The 27,835-nt window shown below is 42.2% G+C and overlaps 1 protein-coding gene across 3 annotated transcripts in view; it reads right to left on the bottom strand.

Annotated features, from left to right (window-relative positions):
- Positions 1 to 27,835, bottom strand: part of SLC44A3 (solute carrier family 44 member 3) — a 225,516-nt gene that overhangs the window by 86,182 nt on the left and 111,499 nt on the right. For all 3 annotated transcript variants that reach the window (XM_073593076.1, XM_073593073.1, XM_073593075.1), the window contains 3 exons: positions 23,460 to 23,584; positions 19,824 to 20,010; positions 1,682 to 1,847 (listed from right to left, as the gene is read on the bottom strand). In XM_073593076.1, coding sequence (XP_073449177.1) covers positions 1,682 to 1,847; positions 19,824 to 20,010; positions 23,460 to 23,584 — 478 coding nt within the window. The remainder of the gene's footprint in view (positions 1 to 1,681; positions 1,848 to 19,823; positions 20,011 to 23,459; positions 23,585 to 27,835) is intronic.

The following is a 27,835-nucleotide window of genomic DNA, read 5'->3' as shown; positions in this document are numbered from 1 at the left end:
TGCACCACCTTACAATTTTTACAATGATTTAATCTCTAGTGGTAATTTGTTCACACAATTAAAAGAATGCAACGTTTATTCTTGATTATGTTTCCGTATGTCAAATTCCACATAGCACCAACCTATTACACAGAATTTTACATACCAAGTAGAACCATTCAATTCTATTCTATTCATTCAATTCTTTTTCCTTCTAAAATATTTTAAAACGTCTCCAAGACACTTACACATGTACACAGGCCAGTTTGGAAAGAATCTAATAAAAGTGGTATTTCACCCAAAACAAAAATGTAATATATTGCAGCGTACCAATATTATATGTGATGGTTGCATTTGTTTTCTTTTTTTTTTTTTAGGAATTTTCCCAGTTTTCATCAGGAGATCTGGCCAGTAACACACCGCCTGTATTAGAGTGCCTCTACTCTGGATGAAGTAATAATAGAGACACCTTTGGAGAAGCAGCATTGCCAGTCTGAGGGGAGGGTAGTGTTAGATGCACTAGGGGATTTATATACACTAACAAATTGAAGCCAAGCTCCAGCTAACACTTTTTAAGCAGCAAAGAGTTTTGTTCCTTTTAAGATAAAGGTTTTACATATTGTAAATGAAAAAAAGCTGATCATGGTTAACACCCCTGTCAGTGTTAATTAGTTTGTCTCAGCCTTCTAACTGCTACACCTGCAGGACAGCTTGTCCCGTTGAAAAACAAAAAGACTTACTGGCCGGATCACCAGGTGAAAATAAAGGAAAGAAAGCCTAAATAGTGAGCTTCAATACAATAAGTTATAAATGCTTGCGTTTGGGTTTAATAGTGCTTTAACATACCTGAATATTTATGAGAATCTGGATGAAACCCTTACAAATTTCACTGAGAAAAATCTTTGCATATAATGTACCAAGTGGAAATTCGAAACCAGACCTGCATGGTAAGACCCCTTTCATATTGGGACTGCCCGTGCGTTAGCGGTAAAGTGCCGCACGTTTTAGCGGCACTTTACCGCTGTTCAAGCGGTGCCTTTCGACCGCTAGCAGGGTGCTTTTAACCCCAAAGAAGGGGTTGCGGCGCTTCCGAATTGCTTTTCAGGCACTTCGGAAGTGCTGCCTATTTATTTCAATGGGCAGGGGAGTTTTGGGAGCACTGTAAATGCTGCTTGCAGGACTTTTTCTAACATCTCGCAAGCGCACTACCCCAGTGTGAAAGCGCTCGGCCTTTCACACTCTGGCAGCATAGGAGGCAGTTTTCAGGCACTTTACAGGTGCTATTTCTAGCGCTAAAATGCCTGAAAAATGTCTTCAGTGTGAAAGGGCTCCAAGAGTACTAGCTACTTATCTATACTGCTACAAAATGCTTCTCTTCTTGCCACTTCGATTGAAGTTTATAAAGTGTCCTACATAGTTTGCAAAAACCCTTAAAATACAAACATGAGTCTAGAAAACAAAAGGTATATTTTTTCCCCCAAAAGTAGCGTTTCACTTTGAATTGCTTAGTAGAAAACACAAAAGTAAAGGCCACGGAATACCCCCCTAGGCCTCACAAGTCTAATTCAACACTTACTTTATTTTCACTCAGTGTCTTGTAGGTAGGTACACCTTTACAATCAATAATCAGAACAAACAATGAACAAATATGAGGGCATGACCCGTGCCCCCCCTAAAATAAGCACAATTCCTTATAACATACCGATGTAAGAATCGTGAAGCAGTCACTCCAGAAATGACAATATGCTGACACGTAAGGAAGAATTCACTGGTCCATATGAGACCAAATAAGTGATACCACCACATATATCGAATTCCAGCCAGAGGTTTGAATTCCACTTGCCCATCTGATGATACCTGGGCACTGCCTGGAAAGACAGAGATGCTTAGTATAAATACATAACTATGGATAGTCATAATAAATAGCATAATACACAACTTACAAGTTGCAGCAGACATGTCTGCAGTGCAGTGTGCCATTTTTGTTGCCTTACTCCATAAAGATGAGCTTGAACTGAAACATTATTGGGTTGACAAACTTTCAAGAAACTGTCTAAGTGAATGTATGAAAGGAACATTTTTTCTAGTTGTTTATGCAGCTCTTGTTTTTCAGGGTAACTGGTCAGTTTTTCTGATTATTTACACTTTGTACAGTAGCCTTGTACAATAGATTGTACCCTTCCATGTACTATTCAATCATTTGCTATGGCAATGTTGAAAATGATAGTCTAGGTTCACACTAGAACACGGTATAGGAAGCCCATGATCTGTGAGCATTTCTGGCACCACAGTTGCAATCTGCAGTGGATGTCAATAAGTTATAGACACCCCAAACACAGGTCACAAACGCAGTGTGTTTGCCTACACTGGATCGCATGGTACAAAAGTACCATGCAACCTGGTTGCAGTGCATTTCCAAAAGTAGTGCATGCAGTGCAATTTGAGCCCATTCAAAATGAATGGGCTCAAATTGCACAGCACTGAATCGCATGTGAAGTGCACAGGAATGCGCTGCACATTGCTGTGTGATTCAAAGTGTAAACCGGGCTAAATCTTTCCTAAGTTGGCATGTTCATGGCCAGCTTAAAAAGGAATGCCCAAGTGACTATGCATTATAGTGCCTTGCTCTCGCTCCTTTGAAATGTCTAGTTAAAGTAGTTGTTAAAATGGTAGTAAACCCTGGAATGTTATTTTTACCTACAGGTAAGCTTATAATAAAGCTTACCTGTAGGTAAAATGGATATCTCTTAAACGTGTACCATTTAGGAAATATTCTTGCGAGCAGCAGCCTGTAACACCACCGGCGAATGAGCTCTGAAGGAACGGCATACCGATTTTGCAGTTCCTTCAGAGCTGTGTGCCATGGTCGACACTTCCACGCGTGGGAGTGACATCACAGCTCGGCAAATCAGACGCCCGGAGCCCCCGAACCCGGAAGGTAGACCAGGTGAAAATGGAAGCCTCTGCAGTGGTGACAGCGTGCCGCTGGAGGGCTTCTTTTTAAGGTAAGTCTTTCATAGTGTGCTAGTGTGTTTTGCATACTAGCACATTATGATATTGCCTTGCAGGTAGAAATTGTTTTTTTTTTCTTACAGAGTTTACTACTGCTTTATAAGTTCAGTTAAAAAAAAATAACATTGTTGAATAGTTATAATTTAATAAATCCATGTTTGTATTTGGTATAAAAAAAAAAACTTGCCTGTATTGCATTTTCCTGCTTGAAAAGTGCAGGTTCACATGACCACTGTACATTCCTGAGCAATTCATAGACCTACTGATGGAGAGAAGTTTTGGCTTCTTGGGGAAGCCCTTGTCAATCAAAAGGGGAGGGGTAGGAGGAATAGACGGAGGGGGTTAATCTGATCATGGAAGATATTTGGCTGTATCTAGCTGTATGTTGACAGGGGGTGTAAATTGGCCATGCTAGCATGGATCAGCTTCCATGCTGATCGTAGTCACTTTACTATCAGGAAAAGGGCAAAGGCAGTATCAACCAGGTAATCCAGAGGAAATTCAAGCACAAATACAATAGTGATATGAAAAATCACATAGAAATGCTTAAAAGACACAGAACAATGCTTTTTTTTATTTTTAAGGCTACAAACACTTTGAGCCAATCATACATGGATCAAAACTCAGCTGGTTCAGCAGGGACCGGCAAATTTGATCCATGTATGGGCAGGCTGGTTGTATACATGTCGATCTATCAATTTACTTGTGTACAACCAACATGTAAATTTTCACTCAATTAGCGCCACCGGCTACACCCTTGTCATTCATTCATAAAGATCTGTGAATGAATAAACTACCAGTCCCGTCTTCCACTGTGGCACACATACTTGTAGGTCTCAATGGACTACAGGTATGCTAATCAGCGCACTTCTGGTCCTCTGACACTATCAGCAGATGAGTAACTGAAACCCTATACATCTCAGAGAGATGTAGAAAGAGTCTGCAGGAACTTGACACTGCATCTGTGATCTACTAAACATGTGTGCAACATTTTATGGGCTCCTGTGTAAAAGAATATTAAATGCATTTTTTTTTAACCTGAAAAACATGTGAATTTATGGACTAATGTTCTATTTACAAATGTTTCAACAGACACGTGAGAAAATTCCATAGACAGATACATTTTTTTTTTTTTTTAAGTAGAGCAGGGAAAGACTACCATACCTATCAGTTTGTTAGTGCTGTGTGGGGGTGATTTACGAAAGCCGTGCGTCATCAGTAGAGGCGCAACGCATTTTCATATTTACAAAATGGTGCGCCAGTAACAGAGTGCGAATCCCCCTTTTACTACATCGATCTCGGAGCACGGGGGAGAATGCAATCTGTGCGCCACTATGGACATGGCACACGGCATCTCCAAATCAATATTGACAGAAGATGGGGGTGCCAATATTATGGGGTGATGTGAGGAAGTTTAGTAACAACTGCCCAAGTAACAAATCTGCCCAAAATAGAATGAGAAAGTAACTTTTTCAGAGAAAGCCTGCTGTGCCCGCAAGTACGTTTAGAAATGCGCAAGATCAATGTAAGCAGTGAGCATGCGCAAGCGGCTGTTGCGCTCATTCACATGCGTTTGTTCACTGTGCGGCCAAAATCTTAGTAAATGTTAAGCAACAAACACGCAATAGCATGGGTTGAACGGGCGCACCTCTAAACTTGACAATTTTTTTTATGCTGGTTCACCTTTATGTATTTTTTTAAGGAGATTTGCACACAGGTCATGTTAGCATGTTACGTTGCCAACATGTGACATGCATCTTGTTAAAATTATGTAAAAAGACTCTCGCTCTGCTAGCTCCTCCTAAAAGGGTATTTAACCTTCCCCCTCTAATGCATATGATTTCCTTGGGCTAGCCTTTGCTTTTAAAGGGGAACTCCACACTCCATTCTACAATGCTCTTGTCTCCCCCCTCTAACCCCTTGGATTTCCATGGGCCAACTTTTGCTTTAAAAAGGGGAACTGCACACTCCACTCCATTCTCAAAAGGCTGTGAGCTGCCTTCACCAATCCAAACTACATCCTTTTTCAGAGCATACAACAGGGCCAGTTAGGAAAGGGGTGATAAGAAAAATTGCCTAACCCCCTCCTAAGTCATACAAGGCACACAACATAGCTGGCTGCCTTTGGGGTATGTTGGGCTCAGCCCAATACCAACCACAAAGCACCCACTAGTAACCACTAGTTTAAAGGGGTTTTCAACATTCCGTAAAGCGCCGTCTGCAGCCCCCCACAATCCCAGCCTAGGGTTGTGTGGAAGAGGCCCTTGTCCCCCTGAATATGGGAACAAGGTAGTTGACTTTTGGGGTGCTTGAGCCCCTCCTGCCCCCAAGCATCCACCCCCCTTTCATGGGCTGGCTTGCTGTGGGTTAGGCTAGGGGTTTGTTAGTGTGTGGGAGGGGCAAATCTTTTTTTAGTTTGGGGTGGGTTTTCTCATGTGGGGGTTCTCATTTTAAGCCTTAACATACCCAAATGGCCTTGTATGTATTGGGGGGCAGGCTATTTTTTGTTCTGGATTAAAATCCTGCAGCTGCAATGTAGATTTGTAAGTTTTCTCTAAAGCCGTACATCTTTAAAGCAGCATTTTGGATACATGCTACAAATGCACCACTTTGCAGGCAGAGTAAGCCCCCCCCCCCCCCCCAAGTTACTAGTTTTTAAGCAATTTTGCATTTTTAAAGGCACTTCTCCTTGTTTCGTTTTTGGGGTTGTCCAAATTGGTGGCATTGATATATGTCCCTCAGGGTGGGACCTGGGCCCCCATACCCATTTTAAGGCCAATAACTAGAATATAAGCCAGCCAAGTGGGAACTAGCAAAATTAACAAGTCAGTTCCAATAGCCATGCAATGGTATTTGTTGTATAACTTTTGCCCATGTTAGGCTTTTTGTTTGCCCCCCTGGACTGGGGGGTGTTTCTCCCAGCTGTAATTTTGTAGCATGCTGGATGATGTGCTTCATTTTGGACAGGGGGTGGCTTATTTTGTGCTAGCTGGATTTGGGTTGTTCTTGGCATGTGTTTTTTGGGTTAGTAATTTAAGGATATCCTTAAAAAGTGTACCCACTTTGAAGTTCTGTCTACATTGGGGGAACTTGCATTTTGTGTGTTTCATGGACTGTGCATGCGTTTTCAATTGCCTCATTAGCACACAAAATGGAAAATTGTATACTCACCTTTCCGTAATATTCCTTTCCTGACGTATCTTCATGGCAGCACACACTGGGTTGTGACTCCGCCCCCACAACCTGACAGGATTGGTTAACTATAAATTTGAAAGCGAGACACCCCACTTCATTCTCTGTATCCATCATCTAAAGAAAGGCGGGATCCTGTGTGCTCCCATGAAGATGCGTCAGGAAAGGACAATTACAGAAAGGTGAGTATACAATTTTCCGTTTTCCTGACACATCATGGCAGCACACACTGGAAAATAACTCGCCAGTCGGGTGAGTGCAAGAAAAAAGTAGTATTTATTGAACATGTAGCTGTAGAATTGGCCCGAATAACGGATCTTCCGAAATCTATCATTGATAGTTGGGCCATTGATAGTGGGACATGAATGTATGTCTGGAGGATAAGGTCGCTGCCTTGCAGATTGTTTTCGGCTAAACCCTGCAATATGCTGCCCATGAAGTTGCCACTGCCTTCGTTGAGTGAGCTATAATGCCTTCTGGTACCGGTAGTTGAATGGCATAGGTTTTCTTGATGGCCTTGACTAGCCATGATGCGATAATGCGAGATGATGCCAAGTGACCTTTTCTGTTCCCATGAGGAATTACCAATAGATTGTCTGTTTTTCTAAAAGAGGCTGTAGCTGTCAGGTAGCTACTAATAGTTGATCTTATAACCAAGGCATGTGGTTGGCCCTGATCGTTGGTAAAGATCGGAGATTGATGTCCTGATTGTAATAAAAAGATGTTGCCACCTTCGGAGTAAAGCTGTCTGAAGGCCTCAGTACCACCCTGTCTGGGTAAAAGACCATGTAGGGTTCTGTAATCATTAATGCTTGCATCTCTGAATCTCTTTTAGCTGAGGTGATGGCGATGAGAAAGGTTAGTTTTAGTGTTAAGTCCCACAGTGAGATAGAGTCAGCCGGATGAAAAGGGAATTTGAATGTGCGCGTTCAAGACTACTGACAAATCCCATGCTGGAAACGTTGGTCTTCTTGGAGGCCTGATCTTTAAACACGCTCTCATAAACTGAATCAGAAGAGGATATGAGGCCCATCTGAAGCCCGTTTTAGCAGATAAAGCTGAAACTTTCACTTTTAGAGTACTTGAGTTTAGCCCCTTAGCTAGGCCTGCTTGAAGAAATTCCAAAATCTGTGGTGCATCTGGAGATAGTGGGTCACAGTTATTTTGCTGAGCCATAGATGAAAACCTTCCCCATATCCTACCTTAGGTGGTGTTAGTGGTATATTTCCTAGCCTGTAGTAAGGTTGACACTACTTCCTGGGAACAGCCTTGCTCTAGGAACCTATTCCTCTCAACCTCCATGCCATTAAATGTAGCTTCTCCAGAGCCAGATGAAAGAACTCCCCTTGGTAAAGTAGATCCCGAGTCACCGGGAGAGGTAGCGGGTCCTCTAGACTGAGCTACAACAGGGTCGTGAACCAAGGCTTCCTCGGCCAAAAGAGAATTACTGCTATTACTGAAGCTGATGACCTCTTGAGTCTGGACAGGAACCTCGCAATTAGTGGTGTCGGTGGAAATATGTACCCTAGTTGAAAGTTCCATGGATGGAGAAGGCAGTCTACTCCCTCGGCTGATGGGTATGTTGCTCTCGACAGAAACCTCTGGCACTTGGCATTTGTAGGTGTCATGGCCAGATCGATATCCGGAATTCCCCAAGTTTTGGTCAGGAGACTGAAGGCTTGGTGGTTCAGGGACCATTTGTTGTTTGACAAGAACTCCCTGCTCAAACAATCGGCCAGTAGGTTCTGTGCTGCCGGAACGTACGCAGCTCTCAGATCGGCTAGGAATAGTTGGGCCCATTCTAAGATGGGCCCAACTATCTTAGAATGGTGGACTTCCTCCAGTGATGTATTGGTTTTGGTACCTCCCTGTCTCTGAATATATGCCACCGCCACCTTGTGCATCCGAATTAGGACATTCTTCCCCTTCAAGGATGATCCAAAAGCTAGGAGGGCTTGAAAGGCTGCTCTGAGCTCGAGAAGATTCGACACTAACCCCTGCGCGTGGAACTGCCATTGATTCTGATCCGATTGATCTCGGTAGTGAGCCTCCCATCCCTCCTGGCTGGCATCTGATGTGATTACTTCTGGTTCTGGGGGACCATAGGCCTGTGGTTCCTGAGGTTGCCGGCATGCATCCACCATAATATTGACTGTTTCACGGTCCTGCGAATGGAAATTGTCTGAAGCATAGATGCTCCATTCCACTGACTGAGAAATGAGGTTTGCAGCATTCTCATGTGCTATTAGGACATGGATGCTCAGGCAAGCGCTGGCTGGAAGGAATTTTGCTGTCATTAATTTCCTTATCTTCTGGATTAAGGGAACTACCTTTTCCTGAGGTAGCTGAACATTGTTCGACTGGGTATCCAGTTCTGCCCCTAGAAAGATCATGCTTTGTGTAGGCTGAAGGTTGCTGTTTTCCCAGTTGATTAACCAGTCGAAGCCCTGGAGTGTGGTGAGTAATACACTCCGATGATGAATCAACGCCTCTTGGCTGTTCTGCTAAGAGCAGAATTTCCTCCAGATAATGATGCAATCTTAGGCCTTTTTTCCTTAGAAATGCGATTACAGGAGGTAGAATCTTGGTAAAGGTCCTGGGGCAGAAGAGATGCCAAATGGTAGGCACAGAAACTGGAAATGCTGGTGGTTGAATGAAAAATGAAGGTATCTCTGAAAGGCAGGGTGTATATGCACGTGTAGGTAGGCGTCCGATAAATCTACAGATAGCATCCAATCTCCTAAGTTTATTGCTAACTGTATTGACTGGGGGCTTTCCATCTTGAAGGCTTCAATTTGGATTCTTTTGTTGAGATTCTTTAAATCCAACACTGGTCGCAGATCCCCTGTTTTCTTTTTTACTAGGAATAGGGGGGAATAATACCCCCTCCCTCTTTGGGGTGTTGGAACCTCCAGGATTGCCCCCTTTTGTTCTAACTCTACCACATATTTGAGCAGCACTCTTCTCTTGTCTGGTGATGATGGTAGTCTGGTTGACAAAGTGATTTCCGGGTAAACTGTTTATAAATCTCCATTTGTGGCCATACTTTATTGTGGAAAGTGTCCATGCATCTTCTATGTGCCCAATCCAAACCTGTATGAATTCATTGAGCCTGGCTCCCACTTTCACAGGAAGGACGGGCGCACCTTCAAAAAGATTTCTGGTGTTCCCCTGTCGGGGTGGTCTTAGATTTTTGGAGTCTCAAAAAGGATGACTGTGTGTTTCTCCAGTTTCTCTTAAACTCTCTCCCAGGCCTATATGTTTTTGCCTCTCTGTACCTTTTTGGGAGGTTACGCTTATAGGAAGAACCCTTCTGCGGTTTTGGTCTCCTGTCGGAAGGGATCAGTCCTGATTTCCCTCCTGTCACTTGTGAGATCGCCGAATCCAGTTTTGATCCAAAAAGGTTAACTCTGTCCTATGGAATTTTTCACCAATTAGTTTTTGACGCTGCGTCCGCCACCAATGGCTTAAGCCATAGGGTTCTCCTTGCCATGACCGATGCCAACATTGCTCTGGTGGAAGATCTGATGACATCCACTGAGGCTTCTGCGACAAAATCGCCTACCAGCTTCAGTTCCTGAAGGGAGCTAAATATTTTCTCATTGTCGGCCCCCTCGCTTGGAGACTTCTCTATGTTGGCAGACCATCCAGAAATTGCCTTACCAACTGCTGCAGCAACCGCTGGCCTACATGCACCACCTGCCGTAGAGTATGCTTTCTTCAGGTCTAAATCAATTTTCCTTCCAGCTCGTCACGGAAGATTACTGCATACTCGAATGGTAAGGTGACATGTCTAGCGCGTCGCATTAAAGAGGCATCAACAACAGGTGGGTGGATCAGGGGATTTACATTAGGCTCCTTTAGAGGATACAGTTTTTCCATTCGGTAAAGGTTGGATCTCTTATCTGATCTATCCCACTCATCTTTAATGAGGTCCTCCAATTCCTTTATGAAAGGGAAGGACTCCAGTTCCTTCTTCAAATTGGGAAAATATTTTCGGACTTTTCGGGGAACTTCTTTAGTTTCTTCCCATCCTATGGCCTCTTTCACCGGTTTTACGAAAGGTTTGACCAGGGTAAAGTCGAAACCTGAAGACATCTCTGGGTCTTCATTCTCTGAAGTTGAGTCCAGTTCTATGGAGGGAATGGGAGCTGCGGACGATGTGCTTGGGTCTGCCCTGTCTGCTTCAGGAGCCAATGATTCGAGGATAGTCTCTCGGACAGACTCCCTGATGAGATCTGTTACCTCCCTTGCATCTGACTCTTTCTCCTTGGTTGCTTAATTGAAGCATGCACGGCAAGCTGATTTGTCTGGCAAAGCTGGAGCGCCACACACTCAGCAAGCATTCGCTGCAGGGCGGGTGTGATAGCTCCTGTTGTGACGGGATGATGGTGACCTTCTATGACGTGAGCGGCTATGACGTGAGTGCGATGGCAAGATGAGGACCTTGATCGGCTTTTCCTAGATCTTCTGTGGCTTGAGGCATAACTTAAGGGACCTTGATGTCTGGAGTTTGACAATCTTGACCTGGTTGTCAGGTGAGGATAAAAAAAAATAATGAAGCCTAGTGTCTCTCTTTCAAATTTATAGTTACCCAATCCTGTCAGGTTGTGGGGGCGGAGTCACAACCCAGTGTGTGCTGCCATGATGCGTCAGGAAACCTATGTTATATAAAGCTTGCAGATAGCATTCTTTACCTTTCCCTGAAAAGTGGCAAGATTGCTTGATGGTGGGTGTGTGTGTGTGTGTGTGTGTGTGTGTGTGTGTGTGTGTGTGTGTGTGCGTGGCAAGAGAGTACATTTGGGTGTCCTTATAGAGTTAGTTTGACTTTGATTTAATTGTCTGTGCTGCATTATTTTGCAAAATCTTCCTCAAGCTGTTGTGACTACTAAATGTTTGAATCCTTAAGAGATTGTCTGTTTGTGGGTGCAGTCCTTTTAACTCCTGTCGATTTCCTCTGCAAAATGGTCAGACCTCCAAACCATATTCTGTTAGTGTCTCAAATTAACATACACATTTTTTTGCTTTCCTTGCTCTTTTCCAAGTCCTGTTTTGTTGACCAATAAAATTTGTAGCAATTTTTATGTTTTATGTGTTTTGTTAATAATTTGTTTTGCAGATGCATGCTCAATCCAAGTAATGCATTTTAAACTATCCCCCCCCCCCCCCCTTAACAAGTTTCATGCAACAGATTTCCCAGCTGCAGCTTAACTAGGCCGATTGGCATGGCAAAACAAAAAAAGGTGTGATCTGTCTAAAAGCTATTTTCCTGGTGCCTTCATGGAAGCATATGCATGGATTGTGCGTATGCTGCCATGGATAGGAAACAGAATAGGAAAATTACAGAGAGGTAAGTATTCAATTTTCCATTTTAGCGCAGTGGTTCTCAGCCTCAGTCCTAAAGTACCCCCGACAGGACATGTTTTGGGAATTTATCTGAGCTAAATAGCTGTCAAAAATACCAAGCCATTGACTATGATTTAAAGCACCTGTGCAGGATGAAGGAAAACCAGCAAACATGGCCTGTTGGGGGTACTTGAGGACAGGGTTGAGAACCATTGATTTAGAGCACTAAACTAAAATCTAGCTCAAGACAATCCTATTCTAATTGGGGGCATTTGAGGGAAACCGAGTGTTAGAACCCCTGCTTGTCTTTTTTAGATTGGGCTTTGTGTCCCTTTTCGGAAAATTGGCTTTACTTCCTGTCACATAGCCAAACAGAAAGTGAGGGTAAAACCCTACCAATGTCTTTCCTTGGGGACACACAGGTCAATCTAACTAGTGTCCCCATTAAGCAAATTGCACTCTAGCACTTTGTTGTGTACACCGCAAATTATTAGGTATTTTGGGGTTTATTAAAGGCAAATCCACTCTGCAATACAAGTGTAGTCACTGTAAATTTTAGGGGAAGCACTGGTGATTTTATCATCCAATAATGTAGAAGCAAAGATGCTATTTTTTTTATTTTCCTTGCATGTCCCCCTTGGATCTCCAGCAACTGCACTTCCAAGTGCACTTGTAGTGCAATGTGGATTTGCCTTTAGTAAATAAACCCCAAAGTCCAAGATGCCTAATAATTTGGGGTGTACACAGCAAAATGCTAGAGTGCAATTTCCCTAATGGGGAAACGATTTAGATTGACCTGTGTGTCCCCAAGGAAAGACATTAGTAGGGTTTAACCCTCACTTCCTGTTTGGCTATGTGACAGGAAGTGAATACATGTAAAGGAGAAACTGGCAAAATTTGGGAGGCGTCTTCACCCTATCAAGAAATATGGTTAGGAAAATACAAGTGGGTCATGGCACATCTACATTCCAAATTTGGCATTTAAGATGGTCATGCACTATGCAACCTGACTGGCCAATTTCTGTACAACTCGATATTTAGGCAAAATAGGTAATAGGAAGACGCACTTGAACAATTAATTCAAATTATAGAAAATCAAACAGGCTCTTGCACTAAATCTATTTTATTTAAGATCGAACTGATTGCAGTGTATGGTCACCTTTAAAGATCAAGATCTGAAAATATTAATTTATTGGGTTTAGAAACACTTCTCTGTTCTTTGTAATGTATTAAAAGATTTGGGTAAAAAAGAAAAAAAAAAAAAAAAAACACATTTCAAAGATATATTTAGAAGTGATAGGAATGAGATTAGCAACAAAAGGGTTAATTAACCGAGTACACCTACTAATTGCCTAACAAAACACATCCAATGAGATTAAATTAACCAATTGAATTGGAGCGTGCGCTATTATCAATGAGAATACCGCAGTTACCCTAGCGCCAGTTGCAGTTTACACATGCGGGTATTTATTATCGTTACTTGCGCTTCAATGTGCACCGGTTCGCACGTTCAATTAATGATTTTTCCGGCGCACCAATTAATGTATGAACTGATGCAGTGCCTTCTTCTTAGTAAATCACCCCGTGTGCCCCTATTGCAGATTTTCCCCATTTCCGGTCTGGGAAAGCCACTGTAACCAGGATAGAATTCATGTGAAACTCTCGCTAACTGAACCCATGCTAGCAGTAAAAAAATAAAAATAAATCGTCAGTTATTTTAACTCTTCCCCACCCTATCCAAAGCTAAAAAAATGTTTTGTTCCGACATACACTTTAAAGTTAATATACTGTAGTTAATGATCTAATGGCCACTACTACAGTACATATATACTGTAGTTCCACAAATACTTTATTGAAAGAAAACAAGTACATAAGGGCCCAAGGGACATGACAAATATTACAGTAATACAAAGAGGAATACTGAAAATAAGTTTTGTGAAGGCATATCAGCAATAAGAAACGTACAGTCAAATCTGCCTATTGGAGGCCAGAGAGGACAGGCTAGCTATAGGCAACAAATATGACTTTTAGCGTTTAGAGTAAATGCTGAAAACAAATTGTGCATATTGAGCCGAAATCCCAGTGCTATAGGGGGTGCTTTACTGGAAGCATGAGGCTCAAAGCAAAATAGTACATGTAAGGAAAAATAGAGGGCACATTGCAGTCACAAATGTGACTTGTCAGGGAGTACATATATAGAACACATACTTTGCACTGTAGCTTTTTATTTTAATTTTCTTTAAGATACAAGCAAAGCCCTCAGAATATAGTATGACGATTACCACAGCACTACGTATTTCTGTTTTTAATGCTATAGTTAAAGAATATAAAACCACAACATATACATATTTCTGATATGAGCCTGCTGTACCATGTCCTTGTTCCCTTTGTATTGCTTCCTTTGTGTTCCTGCAAGTCCCTCTGTTTTTCGATTAAATACTGACTACACTAGACATGGTCAGTTTTCTAGCTGTGCTGGGAACTGAGCCTGCTCTCCTCCAAATGATCAGACTTGTCCCGACACACCTACTCTGCACAACCTTTTACTTGAAAGCTCAGTGTATAGCTGTTTCTCATCTCCCAGCTCCTATGAAGCTGAGAACAGAGGGAATGTGTTCTCTGATAAAAAAAGGAAAAAAAAACTTTTTTTTTATATATCTATGCACAACTGTTTTGCCTTTCATTTCAATTTTAAACTGAATGAGTTGTTTTACTAAGTGATCATTTACAATCACTTTAACATTTACATGACCACATACTACAGCTTTCTTGTTTTAAGGGTTTTTCTGTGTTCAAGTGGTCTACTGTGTGGGACTCTACTATATAATACCGCAGAAGCCTACTTCACTCATCATCCATTTCATGTTTACAGCAATGGCCAAGCAGATCCTTTTTAACAAGGCTTGTGTTTTCATGCCTTCAAACCTGTGCTATAAAATGTTGCATAAATGACATCTAGTGGTAAAGATACACAGCTGCAATATCGTTATGGGACTTCTAATACATGGGTTAAGTAATCTGGAGCACTATCCCATAAATTAGATAAACATAATCTGTTGTTACTTTTAAAAAGTTTGCAGAGGACTGATAACACTTTAGCAGAAGCAGATTTAGGAGCTATTTGTGCACCTATGGAACAGATACAGTGGGGACAGAAAGTATTCAGACCCCTTTACATTTTTCACTCTTTGTTATATTGCAGCCAATTGCTAAAATCATTTAAGTTCATTTTTTTCCCTCATTAATGTACACACAGCACTCCATATTGACAGAAAAACACAGAATTGTTGACATTTTTGCAGATTTATTAAAAAAGAAAAACTGAAATATCACATGGTCCTAAGTATTCAGACCCTTTGCTCAGTATTTAGTAGAAGCACCCTTTTGATCTAATACAGCCATGAGTCTTTTTGGGAAAGATGCAACAAGTTTTTCACACCTGGATTTGGGGATCCTCTGCCATTCCTCCTTGCAGATCCTCTCCAGTTCTGTCAGGTTGGATGGTAAACGTTGGTGGACAGCCATTTTTAGGTCTCTCCAGAGATGCTCAATTGGGTTTAAGTCAGGGCTCTGGGTGGGCCATTCAAGAACAGTCACAGAGTTGTTGTGAAGCCACTCCTTCGTTATTTTAGCTGTGTGCTTAGGTCATTGTCTTATTGGAAAGTAAACCTTCGGCCCAGTCTGAGGTCCTGAGCACTCTGGAGAAGGTTTTCGTCCAGGATATCCCTGTACTTGGCCGAATTTATCTTTCCCTCAATTGAAACCAGTCGTCCTGTCCCTGCAGCTGAAAAACACCCCCCAAGGCATGATGCTGCCACCACCATGCTTCACTGTTGGGACTGTATTGGACAGGTGATGAGCAGTGCCTGGTTTTCTCCACACATACCGCTTAGAATTAAGGCCAAAAAAGTTCTATCTTGGTCTCATCAGACCAGAGAATCTGATTTCTCACCATCTTGGAGTCCTTCAGGTGTTTTTTTTAGCAAACTCCATGCGGGCTTTCATGTGTCTTGCACTGAGGAGAGGCTTCCCTCGGGCCACTCTGCCATAAAGCCCCGACTGGTGGAGGGCTGCAGTGATGGTTGACTTTCTACAACTTTCTCCCATCTCCCGACTGCATCTCTGGAGCTCAGCCACAGTGATCTTTGGGTTCTTCTTTACCTCTCTCACCAAGGCTCTTCTCCCCCGATAGCTCAGTTCTTCCATTTAAGGATTATGGAGGCCACTGTGCTCTTAAGAACCTTAAGTGCAACAGAAATTTTTTTGTAACCTTGGCCAGATCTGTGCCTTGCCACAATTCTGTCTCTGAGCTCTTCAGGCAGTTCCTTTGACCTCATGATTCTCATTTGCTCTGACATGCACTGTGAGCCGTAAGGTCTTATATAGACAGGTGTGTGGCTTTCCTAATCAAGTCCAATCAGTATAATCAAACACAGCTGGACTCAAATGAAGGTGTAGAACCATCTCAAGGATGATCAGAAGAAATGGACAGCACCTGAATTAAATATATGAGTGTCACAGCAAAGGGTCTGAATACTTAGAACCATGTGATATTTCAGTTTTTCTTTTTTAATAAATCTGCAAAAATGTCAACAATTCAGTTTTTTTCTGTCAATATGGGGTGCTGTGTGTACATTAATGAGGAAAAAAAATGAACTTAAATGATTTTAGCAAATGGCTGCAATATAACAAAGAGTGAAAAATTTAAGGGGGTCTGAATACTTTCCGTCCCCACTGTATAATTAAAATACTTCAAATGGTATACAGTACCTTGAAAAAGTATTCATATCCCTTGAAATTTTCCACATTTTGTCATGTTACAACCAAAAACGTAAATGTATTTTATTGGGATTTTATGTGATAGACCAACACAAAGTGGCACATAATTGTGAAGTGGAAGGAAAATGATAAATGGTTTTCAAAATTCTTTACAAATAAATATGTGAAAAGTGTGGCGTGCATTTGTATTCAAACCCCGAGTCAATATTTTGTATAACCACCTATCGCTGCAATTACAACTGCAAGTCTTTTTGGGAATGTCTCTACCAGCTTTGCACATCTAGAGTGAAACTTTTGCAAAATAGCTCAAGATGTCAGATTGGATGGAGAGCGTCTGTGAACAGCAATTTTCATGTCTTGCCACAGATTCTCAATTGGATTTAGGTGTGCACCATTCTAACACATGAATATGCTTTGATCTAAACCATTCCATTGTAGCTCTGGCTGTATGTTTAGGGTTGTTGTCCTCCTGGAAGGTGAACCTCTGCCCCAGTCTTTTGCAGACTCTAACAGGTTTTCTTCTAAGATTGCCCTGTATTTTGTTCCATCCATCTTCCCATCAACTCTGACCAGCTTCCCTTTCCCTGCTGCAGAAAAGCATCCCCACAACATGATACTGCCACCACCCGATTTCACCGTGGGGATGGTGTGTTCAGGGTGATGTGCAGTGTTAGTTTACCACCACACATGGTGTTTTGCTTTTAGGCCAAAAAGTTCAATTTTGGTCTCATCTGACCAGAGCACCTTCCCCCACAAGTTTGCGGTGTCCCCCACATGGCTTCTCGCAAACTGCAAATGGGACTTCTTATGGCTTTCTTTTAACAATGACTTTCTTCTTGTCACTCTTCCATAAAGGCCAGATTAGTGCAGTGCAAGACTAATAGTTGTCCTGTGGACAGATTCTCCCAGCTGAGCTGTAGATCTCTGCAGCTCCTCCAGAGTTACCATGGGCCTCTTAGCTGCTTCTCTCATTAATACTCTCCTTGCCCGGCCTGTCAGTTTAGGTGGATGGCCATGTCTTAGTAGATTTGCAATTGTGCCATACTCTTTCCATTTTCGGATGATAGATTGAACAGTGCTTTGTGAGATGTTCAAAGCTTGGGATTTTTTTGACCTAACCCTGCTTTAAACTTCTCCACAACTTTCTCCCTGACCTGTGTGTTCCTTGGCCTTCATGGTGCTGTTTGTTCACTAAGGTTCTCTAACAAACCTCTGAGGGCTTCACAGAACAGCTGTATTTATACTGAGATTAAATAACACACAGGTGGACTCCATTTACCATTAGGTGACTTCTGTAGGCAGTTAGTTCCACTAGATTTTAGTTAGGGGTATCAGAGTAAAGGGGGCTGGATACTAATGCACGTCACACTTTTTCAGATATTTATTTGTAAAGAAATTTGAAAAACATTTATTATTTTCCTTCCACTTCACAATTATGTGCCAGTTTCTGTTAGTCTATCACATAAAATCCCAATAAAATACATTTACGTTTTTGGTTGTAACATGACAAAATGTGGAAAATTTCAAGGGGTGTGAATACTTTAACATGACAAAATGTGGAAAATTTCAAGGGGTGTGAATACTTTGTCAAGGCACTGTATTTCACAGAGCAGGGACAAATAGGAGGAGTTCATTATTAGGGTTTACTATACACTTTAGGACAAACTATATACACAATTATTGTGATTCACTGAGTACTGGCGTCCTTTGGGCATTACTACCATAACAGTTTTTTTCATTATGCAGTAAAGAAACATGATGAGAAAGCATTCAGCAGTGGTTTTAAAGCATCCTGCATAAATGCATTCTGAGTAAAGATTCCTATCTGTACATTTATAAAAATGATAGAAGAAAATAAACTGCTGTTGTATACTGTGGACCTCTGCAATCTTTTTGCTGTGCAATGCAATATGTGCACAAAACTGTTGCACTTTGTACATTATACTAGACTACAAAATTCTATACGCTGTATTGTACATTCAAACCACTAGGAATTATTTTAGAAATTTTGTGTTTTAAGACCTTTCAACAAACAGACACACTTAATATTTTCATGCACAAAATGCTTTAAAAACGCTGCCTAAAATAAGTATTTTTGAGGCAATTTGTGAATACTGTTTTTATTGGTTAAGCTGTGAAAGAACTATGTAATAGGTTAATACGTTCTATATTTATATTAAAGTGTTGCTATTGCTAATATCAGTCACTGAATAAATGGTCTCACTGCAAAAAAAAAGTAAATACTTATCTCTCTAACTGCCTACACCACCAAACACCACTCTAATAAAAAAAACATGGCCAGGACACGGCCAGGAGGGGTAAGTATGAACACTCTTCTTTGCAGGGTAATTATTTATTTGGTGTTTTGTTTTAGTGACAGAGACACTTCAAGACAGGCTTCTTGTTTATTTACATGATGCTTCCAAATGATGCAGCTATTTTATCACAGCAGAAAGGAAAGTAATACAGCATGTTCTACCTGAGATTAAGGGGATTCCCCTTAAAATCCATACCAGACCTAAGGGCCTGGTATGCTCTTGGAGGGGAACCCATGCCGGTTTTTTATTTAAAATTTGGCGTGGAGTTCCCCCTCATGATTCATACCAAACACCTGTCAGCAATGCTTGTCGCTCATCGCGAAAGGAAAAAAACACATTTTTCCTTTCCCAATCAGCGAGCTGGCTCCCGCGACGGGGCTTGCAGGTGTTAAATCTCGCCGGTAACATCGGCGAGATTGACACAATATCGCGGTCACCTACTGTACAGACACGCATGCTCAGAACCAATGCAAAAGATCAGACAACATTACAGAAGTTGGCGGTAAAGAGCTGAAAAACCACGTGATTTGATGAAAGTTGGATGAAAAAGTCCTGCCGCGTGTATGCTTAATTAGTTTACGGCCGACGCTCTTTGTACAAAAATCCATGGGAAAGTTTGTACAAAGTCCTATCATGTGTATGGGCCTGAACACTAACTAGTCACATGACATCGGGGGGGGGGGATGGATAATTGGGCCCAATTTGGACATTTTCACTCAGGGGTGTACTCACTTTTGTTGCCAGCGGTTTAGACATTAAGTTATTTTGAGGGGACAGCAAATTTACACTGTTATACAAGCTGTACACTCACTACTTTACATTGTAGCAAAGTGTCATTTCTTCAGTGTTGCCACATGGAAAGATATAATAAAATATTTACAAAAATGTGAGGGGTGTACTCACTTTTGTGAGATACTGTAGGTGACAGCTTCCTGGTGTGCGCGAACACGTGGGTTCAGATCCTAGTCTGAACACGTCTGAGTTTATTACTGATCACAGCACTTGCCCTATGTTCTTTTTCCCTCAGTAGTGTTCCCCTCCATACTGCGTTAGTTGGTAAGTCCCAGGAAAGTACTTGGACTGAGCAGGAAATTAAGCACTGGACATGTATGGAATGAGTGAAGGGTTACAGTGTAGAAGACAGTGCAGCCACCAAATAACATTGACATAAACATGTACTTACACACATGGACTTACCTGAAGTGCCCATACTAAGCAGCACCGCCACCCACAGTATCCAGTAGAAGAGGAGGATAAGAAAAGTCCAGAGAGGCTGCACCAGCAGGAATGGGATCTGGCTGATAAAGCTGCTTGCAACTTTGAAGAGCTGAATGGTCATCTGGATCCTTGTTCTCATTACAAAAATTAGGATCAACAGGATGATCTAAAAACAGAAATAACACTAAAAATCCAAGATCTCTGTAGAACAGTCTTATCCTAAGCCACACACTACAGGCACATTTGGTAAATAGTTGGCCAAAGACTGAAGCCATGGGCAGATTTTCTGTTGATTCACAAACACTTCGGAGAACTGTGAAGGGGGTCTTTTACCTAATTACATTTGTTACAGGAGGACCTGCACCAGTAAGCTGGAAAAGGGTCCAAACGGCCACCGTACCAGTCCAAATCAGTTCAACCAATAGCAAATCCACAGAGCATATCAATCGAATCTGTGTGCAGACACGCCAATCCATTCACCACTACAGACAGGGGAGTAACTAGAAATAGCAGGGCCCCATAGCAAAATGTTGTATGGGGGCCCCCCTGCAAACAGCCCCCCCCCCCCCACAGCTGCCCTAGTGTCAATGCAGCGTGACCTGTGCCACATACAGCGTGATCTGTGCCCAATGCAGCGTGACCTGTGCCCAATGCAGCGTGACCTGTGCCCAATGCAGCCTGGTCTGCCTGTGCCCCATACAGCCCCACCTATGCAGAGGAAGAGGCAAGCCACCTGGATCAGCAGAGAGCGGGATTGCCCGCTGTAATAGCTTTCATTTGAATTTCCTGTCATCCCGGGGCTCATCGTCACATAGCCCCACCTCTTGGCCCGACGCCTTTGATGACGTCACACGTCCCGCATTGGATCGGCGTTCTGTCTATCAAAGGCACCGGGCCAAAAGGTGGAGCTATGTGACATGAACCCCGGGAACACTGGAAGTTCTAATGAAAGCTCTTACATCGGGCAATTCAGCTCTCTGCTGATACGGACAGCTCGCCTCTTCCTTTCCTCTCTCTTCCCCTGGCTGGGAGACTGTGCCGGCGGTGCTCTTATCCTCACTGAGCCCCACTCGGCTGCAGGCCCCATAGCGCCCGCATGGGTCGCTATGGTGGTAGTTACGCCCCTGACTACAGATGTGTTTTTAATCTGGATTGTGATATGTTCTGTTATCAAAGCACATTTCAACTAGAATTTCTTGGAAGCAATTGAGACATTTAGGAACCATGCGCGGTTCCTTCATCTGGACAGATGAAGCAGAACATAATCAAGGGTAGTGCTTCACTGACTGGACTGGCTAGTGAAGTCCAGAGTGGAAATCGCATGAAAGAAGGCTTCCCTCCATGCAAAAATGCCAGAATCTCATGCACAGGGGCTAAATGCCCAGTATACAGGAGGTCTAAAAGGGCAGACAGTTCATTTGTGGTTTCTATTAGCAACTGGAAGCTGCTGAAAGGCAGTGTGAAGTAGCAAAGGGTCTTTAGGTGAGCTGGACCCTACATTATTTCAATTAAACCTAAGAAAAAAAAAATAAGAAAAAAAAATCTGCACTTGTCAACCTTTTTCTAAAAATGCTAATTGCCTGGCTGCAACGTTGATACATTGGCTTTCATAGCAAGTCTTGGATGCAGAACAAGTGTGCAGATACAAAGTCAGAAGAATCATTTGTCCTTATGTACATAATTGTTCCTGATCAGCGACTTAATGAAATGAAGCAAGAGAACCAGTATGAAAATCAAATTACTAGAATTTTCACAAGGAGAGTAAGCAATGTGAGCATCAATGTTTCTCTCACGTTTCCTTTAAACTATATGTAAAACCCTCACAAAATAGCATTTACTTTGCTAAATCATTGCTGTGTTACAAATAATTGCCATCTCTGTATCCACGTTGTATCTACGTTCATGGACTAAAGTGATGACTGCATGGCATTTCTCATGGCAGGTTTCTTGATGGTGACATGTGCAAATAAGTGTCCCGTACATCCCTATACCTTTAAAGAAGGGTGGGTTCCCTCCAGGCACACCTGCCCTTAATCTACAACTGCTATATATATGTTCCAATTTGGGAGACACTTCAAATGATAGTGTTAGGACCGCAGTAAACTGGGGTGACTTAACGTGGCCACTGCGGCCTACACATATGTTTGCAAATGTGCGAGTAAACCCCTTGTTTTAAACGTTAACTGCTAGACAGGGTCAATTCAGTTTTGTTGCAGGCTAACTGGTAAGTGAACTGGGAATTTGTTTGTTTTTAATTCCTGATGGCGGCAACAGGGACCTGAGGAAGGAGGGCTACGCCCACTGAAACACGTCCTGGCAACCACAGTGTCCCGTCAGTCTGTTCCATCAGAAGCTCCCACTGGATTACGCAGTGGAGGCTTCCACAGCCTCGTCCTGAACGGCCGGCACCTGGAGTCAGTGAGTGGCTTGCTTGCAGCCTGTCAGCAGCTGCGTGGTGAGCCATTTGCTTGCGGAGGTACTAATCCATCCTGTGGACGATCCATCTATCTTGGCGCTCGGATGTGACTCTGTTCAGGGCTCCATAAAGGAGGATTCTAGATGCTTATGTTCTATCTACACATGTAAGTGTATTGATTTTATTTCCTTTATCAAATAAACCAATGTTATTTGCACCATGAGCCTGTGAGCTCGTATATGCCTTTATGTTTCTGCAACAGTGGACCATGCCTTTGCAATGTGTGTATAAACAGCCACTTATATGGGTTGAAGGCTTAACACTTAAACGCAAAAAGACTATTCACTTTCTAGGGGAATTTGCCCCAGAGCTTAGTGAAAGAGGTAAAGCTCTGCTGACTTCCATCATCCAATTGCGTTCAAGCAAAATTATTTTTTATTTCGTTGCATGCGGTTGAGTATTCTTTGCAAAGTGAAAAGCATTTCAGCACATTCACTAAGCTCTGGAGCAAACTAATTTGCAAAGTAATCAGCCTATTTGCCTTTAGAAAATCAATCCACTAGAAACCTGTGTGACAGGATGACAATGCAGGAGTACACTTGGGACAGGGAAAGTAGAGTCATGCTAGAGTATGTATTTCCTAAACAAGAACCCTCACTGCAGAATTACCAGGTATTATTTTAAGGAGAGTTGCAGATTTAAAAATATTAGAAAACTACTTTTGGATTAGTATGTTAAGGTATACATAAAGTTTTAGTGATTGGGTTTCATATACTTTAAGGTTTAAAAGTCAGTAGCTCAAGCTTATTTAAAATTGCTGGCTCAGTATGTAAGAGTTAGCCCCTAATCAATTTCTACACTAACAGTGCACGCACATTCTAAGCCATAAGGATGGTATTGGAAACATTTATTGCTATTTTGCTGCTGGGCGTAAGCACTTCAATTTTGTTCGGATTTAACATTTGTACATAAAGCATCTTTGCCCAGACGTGGACCATTTAGGACACATTTCATGCATGAGCTACCTCTGAACATGGTTCAAGTAAGGGCATGTCAAACCCACTCAGTGCATACACACATAAAGCAGTAGAGGCAGAAAAGCAGATTTTATTATGACAAACGGTGACTTGTAACCCCGCAGAAAAGCAGAAAAGCAATCCGTTACTGCCCTCTAGCAGCAAGTTCAAGTACATACTTACAGACACCAATGTAGATACTATAGAGAATCCGAGTAGAAACTTTGCATTTTCCTTCTCAGTCTCCAGCTGATAACTAATGCCATTAATATGATCAGAATACAGCCACCACAGCACTCCAGAGACAACTAAATAAAAAAGAATACAAGAAAATTCTAAGTACACAATGTAAATGACAGTAGGTTATAACTGTATCACACTCATTAACTGTTCAGCGCCAAGCCCTTTTTCATATTACATTCTACTTAGTCTATGAATAAAGGGAAGAAGAGACAGGGGATTAAGAAGTTGTAAACTTTACTTTGAATAAAATGGTTAATTGAACACTGATATAGCGATGTGAGCCCAAGGCCCCTTTCACACTACCGCGACTTCAAAGTCGCACGATTTTGCCACGATTTGCCATGATTTCGCGGCCGCAATTTCAGGGAGACTTGAGGTCCATGAACTTGAACTCCCATCAAAGTCGGACCAAAGTAGTGCAGGGACTACTTTGAAGTCGGCACAACTTGAAGTCATACTAATATGAATGGTTGTCATTGGAAATCACAGGGAATGACTTGTCATGCGACTTTGCAGTCCCAAGTCGTAGGACAAGTCGTACAAGTGTGAAAGGGGCCTTAGTGGTGTGATAAAGGCAGAGCATAAGACCACTACAGAGAGCTGTCGGTGTATACCTGGATAGAACCTTGGCAGGTGATGTACAATAGGATCAACACCTTCATGGTATATGCAACTTACTATTTATAATATTCTACCAAAATGAAGATGAATCTGAAAGCAAATACACCAACTCGCAGTCTATTTGCGAGTCCTTCAAGGCTCCAAAGACAGCAACAGTTCTTTATTCAAATAAGTACATTACTCATTTTCAGATTTCTCAAAACACCATAGGAGAGATTTACTAAAACTGGTACACACAGAATCTGGTGTAGCTGTGCATGGTAAACAATCAGCTTCTAACTTTAGCTTGTTTTTTTGAGCCTTTGACAATAAAACCTAGAAGCCGCTGCACCAGATTCCATATGCAGCAGTTTTAGCCCCGGGTCACACTTAATGCGGCTTTGAAATTGCGCTACTTTAGTGCGATTTCAAAGCCAACAGTCAGCGCGATTTCATGTGCAGCTTGCTGACATCTGTACGACTTCATGCACAGATGGCAATGCAAGTCGCACATGAAGTAGCCAAAAATAGTGCAGGAACCTTTTTAAAGTTGGTGCAAGTTGGCCAGTTCAACACTTTCAAAGTCAGAAATAGGGTGCGACTTGTCATGCCACTTTGATCTGTCAAATCGCATGAAAAGTTTTAGAGGTGTGAACAGGGGCTAACAAACTCTTCCGCTATGCTGTAGCTAAAGAACCATGAACATTTCCTAGAACTGTCTCTGCATACCCACTCAAACTTTTTGTCTTATGGATGAAATGGCAAAACAATATTACCTAAAACACTTTTTTTTTCTTTTTTTTTTGCAGTCCGTGGCTCTGTTGAAGAGATTTCCCAGTCACCAGGACAAGATATGAGGGAATTCTAACAAAAAGTACCTGACAAACATCGTAGAACACCAGCCAAACTGATTTTAATTTTTTTAGGTTTGAATGGAGTGGGAGATCTGTCCCTAGGGAAAAGGCCACTTCTGACAGGTGTGATTAAAAAGGGGTAACCTGCTGGGGGGGGGGGGGGGGCAGGGCAACTGCAACATTTAGATAGGAAAGTGCATCTCTGTAGTAGGTTGTCAGGCAGCAAAACAATTGACCGGTGGTCTAACCCCTATCCCCTTTATGAAAAGCGAGAAGAAAATCTTTTTTGGTGAAGTACCTTTTTAAGTTAAAGTGGAACTTCACTCTCTCTCATTCAACATTGACTATTTTAAATCCTTATAATGCTAGCATTAGTAAATAGATACATTTTACATTTCTTCAATTACTTCTTGGTTTCCAGGCCTAGGTAAATGATGTCATACATCCCAGGAGTCTTCAGGAAGGGTTTTCTCAGCTAAGCACACACCCCTGCCTGCATGCCTGAGCTAAGGGCAGATGGATTCTAGGAAGTAAATGCTTCATGAATCGTCCACCCTTACTCAAGATGGCTATGGCTAGCAATGCTAGGGGGTGTTTTTCAAAGTGATTTCTCAGCAAAATAACACATAGAGACATGGGTGGATGGGCGAGTTTGCTTTGAATATTAAAAATGAATTAAAATAATGTTTTTGGATTGCGGTGCTCAGATACAATGAAGTTCTGCTTTAATTTCTTCAGACAAGCCAGTCAAACTTCATACGTTTAATGACTAGTTTATGGCAAAAATTATAAACATTTATGATAAAATAAAAAAAATCTATCAAAATTCTATTTTCTTTCTCATCTATTGAGGGACGCAGAAATGTAAGCCATTAGGACAACCAAAAGCAACCCAACTGAAGGGTGGACGACACAGTACTACCACTGTGCTGTCTAACTGCTAACAGGCCTAACACAAACAACAGAAACTGGTAACTGCATGCAGCTAAAAGTGCCGCCTGAAGGACCTTACAATCTAAGCTGGCATAAGATGCCGAAACATCGACCTGGTAAAACTAGGAAATTATGGTAATTGAAGACCTTTGCAAACCTGAGAAACAGAGGCCTGATGCTGAAATGTCCAAGAAGCACTAGCGGCTTTAGAGAAGTGAGGGAAACCTTAGAACCATAAGCTTGTATAATGGCCTTTCTGAGCCACCTAGAAAAGGTTGAACTAGAAACCAGGGCATTTTTTTTCACCCATCTTTAATTCCAAAAAAAAAAAAAAAAAAGATTCATCTTGCGAGATGATAAAATAGTAGAAAGGTATACTCAAGTAGCCCGAAACATATCTAGACAGAGAGAGATCTCCTTCTGGTGAAATGTATCTGGACACAAAGAGGGAAAGAGAATCTCCCGATTAAGGTGAAATGCAGAGACAATCTTAAGAATGGAAGGACCATCTTGTCCCGATATATGCCGAAAAAGGTTCCCTTACAGTATAAGGCTGCCAGTTCGGATACCCATCTAGCCGAGGTGATAGCAACAAGAAAAACTACCTTGTGGGTCACAGCAGAGAGCGATGTCTCTGATAGGTTCAACTGGGGGGTTACGAAGTACCAGGAGGACTAAATTCATATCCAATGGATGTAGAGGGGATTTGACTCAGTGAACAACATGGGAGAACCCTTGCACAAAGGTCTTGATTGGAGAGTGGAAAGCCAGTGGTCTTTGAAAACGAATGGCAAATGCAGAGATCTAGCTCTTGAGGGTACCAAGGGCCAAATGGTGGTCCAGACCCAACTGGATCTGTCCCATCGAGGAATATCTGAAGTGAAAGCCTCTAGACTCACACAGCAAAGCACACTTTCCAAGTCAATGATTGACCTTGTGGGAAGAAGACCTTTGAGATCAGACCCTCAGCGATAACCTGTCTCTCAGAACCTGGGCTTTAAACTGCCAGGCCATCAAAGCCAGAGACCCAATAGAAGAATATTAAATTGTCCTCTGGGACAGAATATCCATTGGCCAATCATAGTGCGAGTTGTCTTAACAATCTGGTGTGGCACAGGTCCTGGAACACCTCTATATGCAAAGACCACTCTCCTGGGTCAAGATGCTGCCAGCCGAGGAAATCTGCCTGCCAATTGTTCACATTAGGAAGGTACACAGCAGAAAGAGCTGGAACATGTTGTTCTACCCAGGACAGGATTTGCTCTTATGACACTTCTTATTGATCCCTGTTGATTGACTTATGCCACCGCTGTGGCACTGTCTTATTAAATCCAGAGTGGATGACCTGTTGATGTGGTGAGATGCTTCCTTGACCCTGTCTGGCGGAAAAGTGACCGCAGAGCACATGCATTACACTCCATGTGATAGAATCACTTCAGTACTCCATCATTAACCCCTTTCATGGCAAAATGACAGGAAAGGGGGATTTAAAAATAGATGCCCAGCGACTAAAATGAGGGAGGCTTTGGTTCCCCACCCAGATGGCCCCCTCACAGAAGTGAGTCTTAAGAGACAGAGCCAACACAGTGGGCAATGCTAACAGCTCTGGACTTATAACGTGCTCTGCAGATAACTTTATCAGAAGCATACAAATGCTGCTCGAATTTTACTTCCAGGCTCACCCACTAATGTTCAATCTAGCAAGATTTGGTTACAGTGAGACAAAGTCAAGAATGAGGACAACTGTGCCAGGTAAGCACAGCGACGGAGTAAGGAGACCTTCTGCAACAACGTGGAGATAAATTTTGATTGAAGAGAAAAATGTGAGAAAAAAAGTAATCAGACAAGCTGAGACACCCATCCTCCTAAGACACTAGCTAAAACTGAGGCATGCTGGTAAGAAGAGTTAACCGTAGGCTGGCCTACAGT

Source organism: Aquarana catesbeiana, linkage group LG07, assembly GCF_042186555.1.
Source record: "Aquarana catesbeiana isolate 2022-GZ linkage group LG07, ASM4218655v1, whole genome shotgun sequence".
Lineage (NCBI taxonomy): Eukaryota > Metazoa > Chordata > Amphibia > Anura > Ranidae > Aquarana > Aquarana catesbeiana.
The sequence above is the reverse complement of the archived record's forward strand: the minus strand, read 5'-3'. Positions and strand labels throughout refer to the sequence as shown.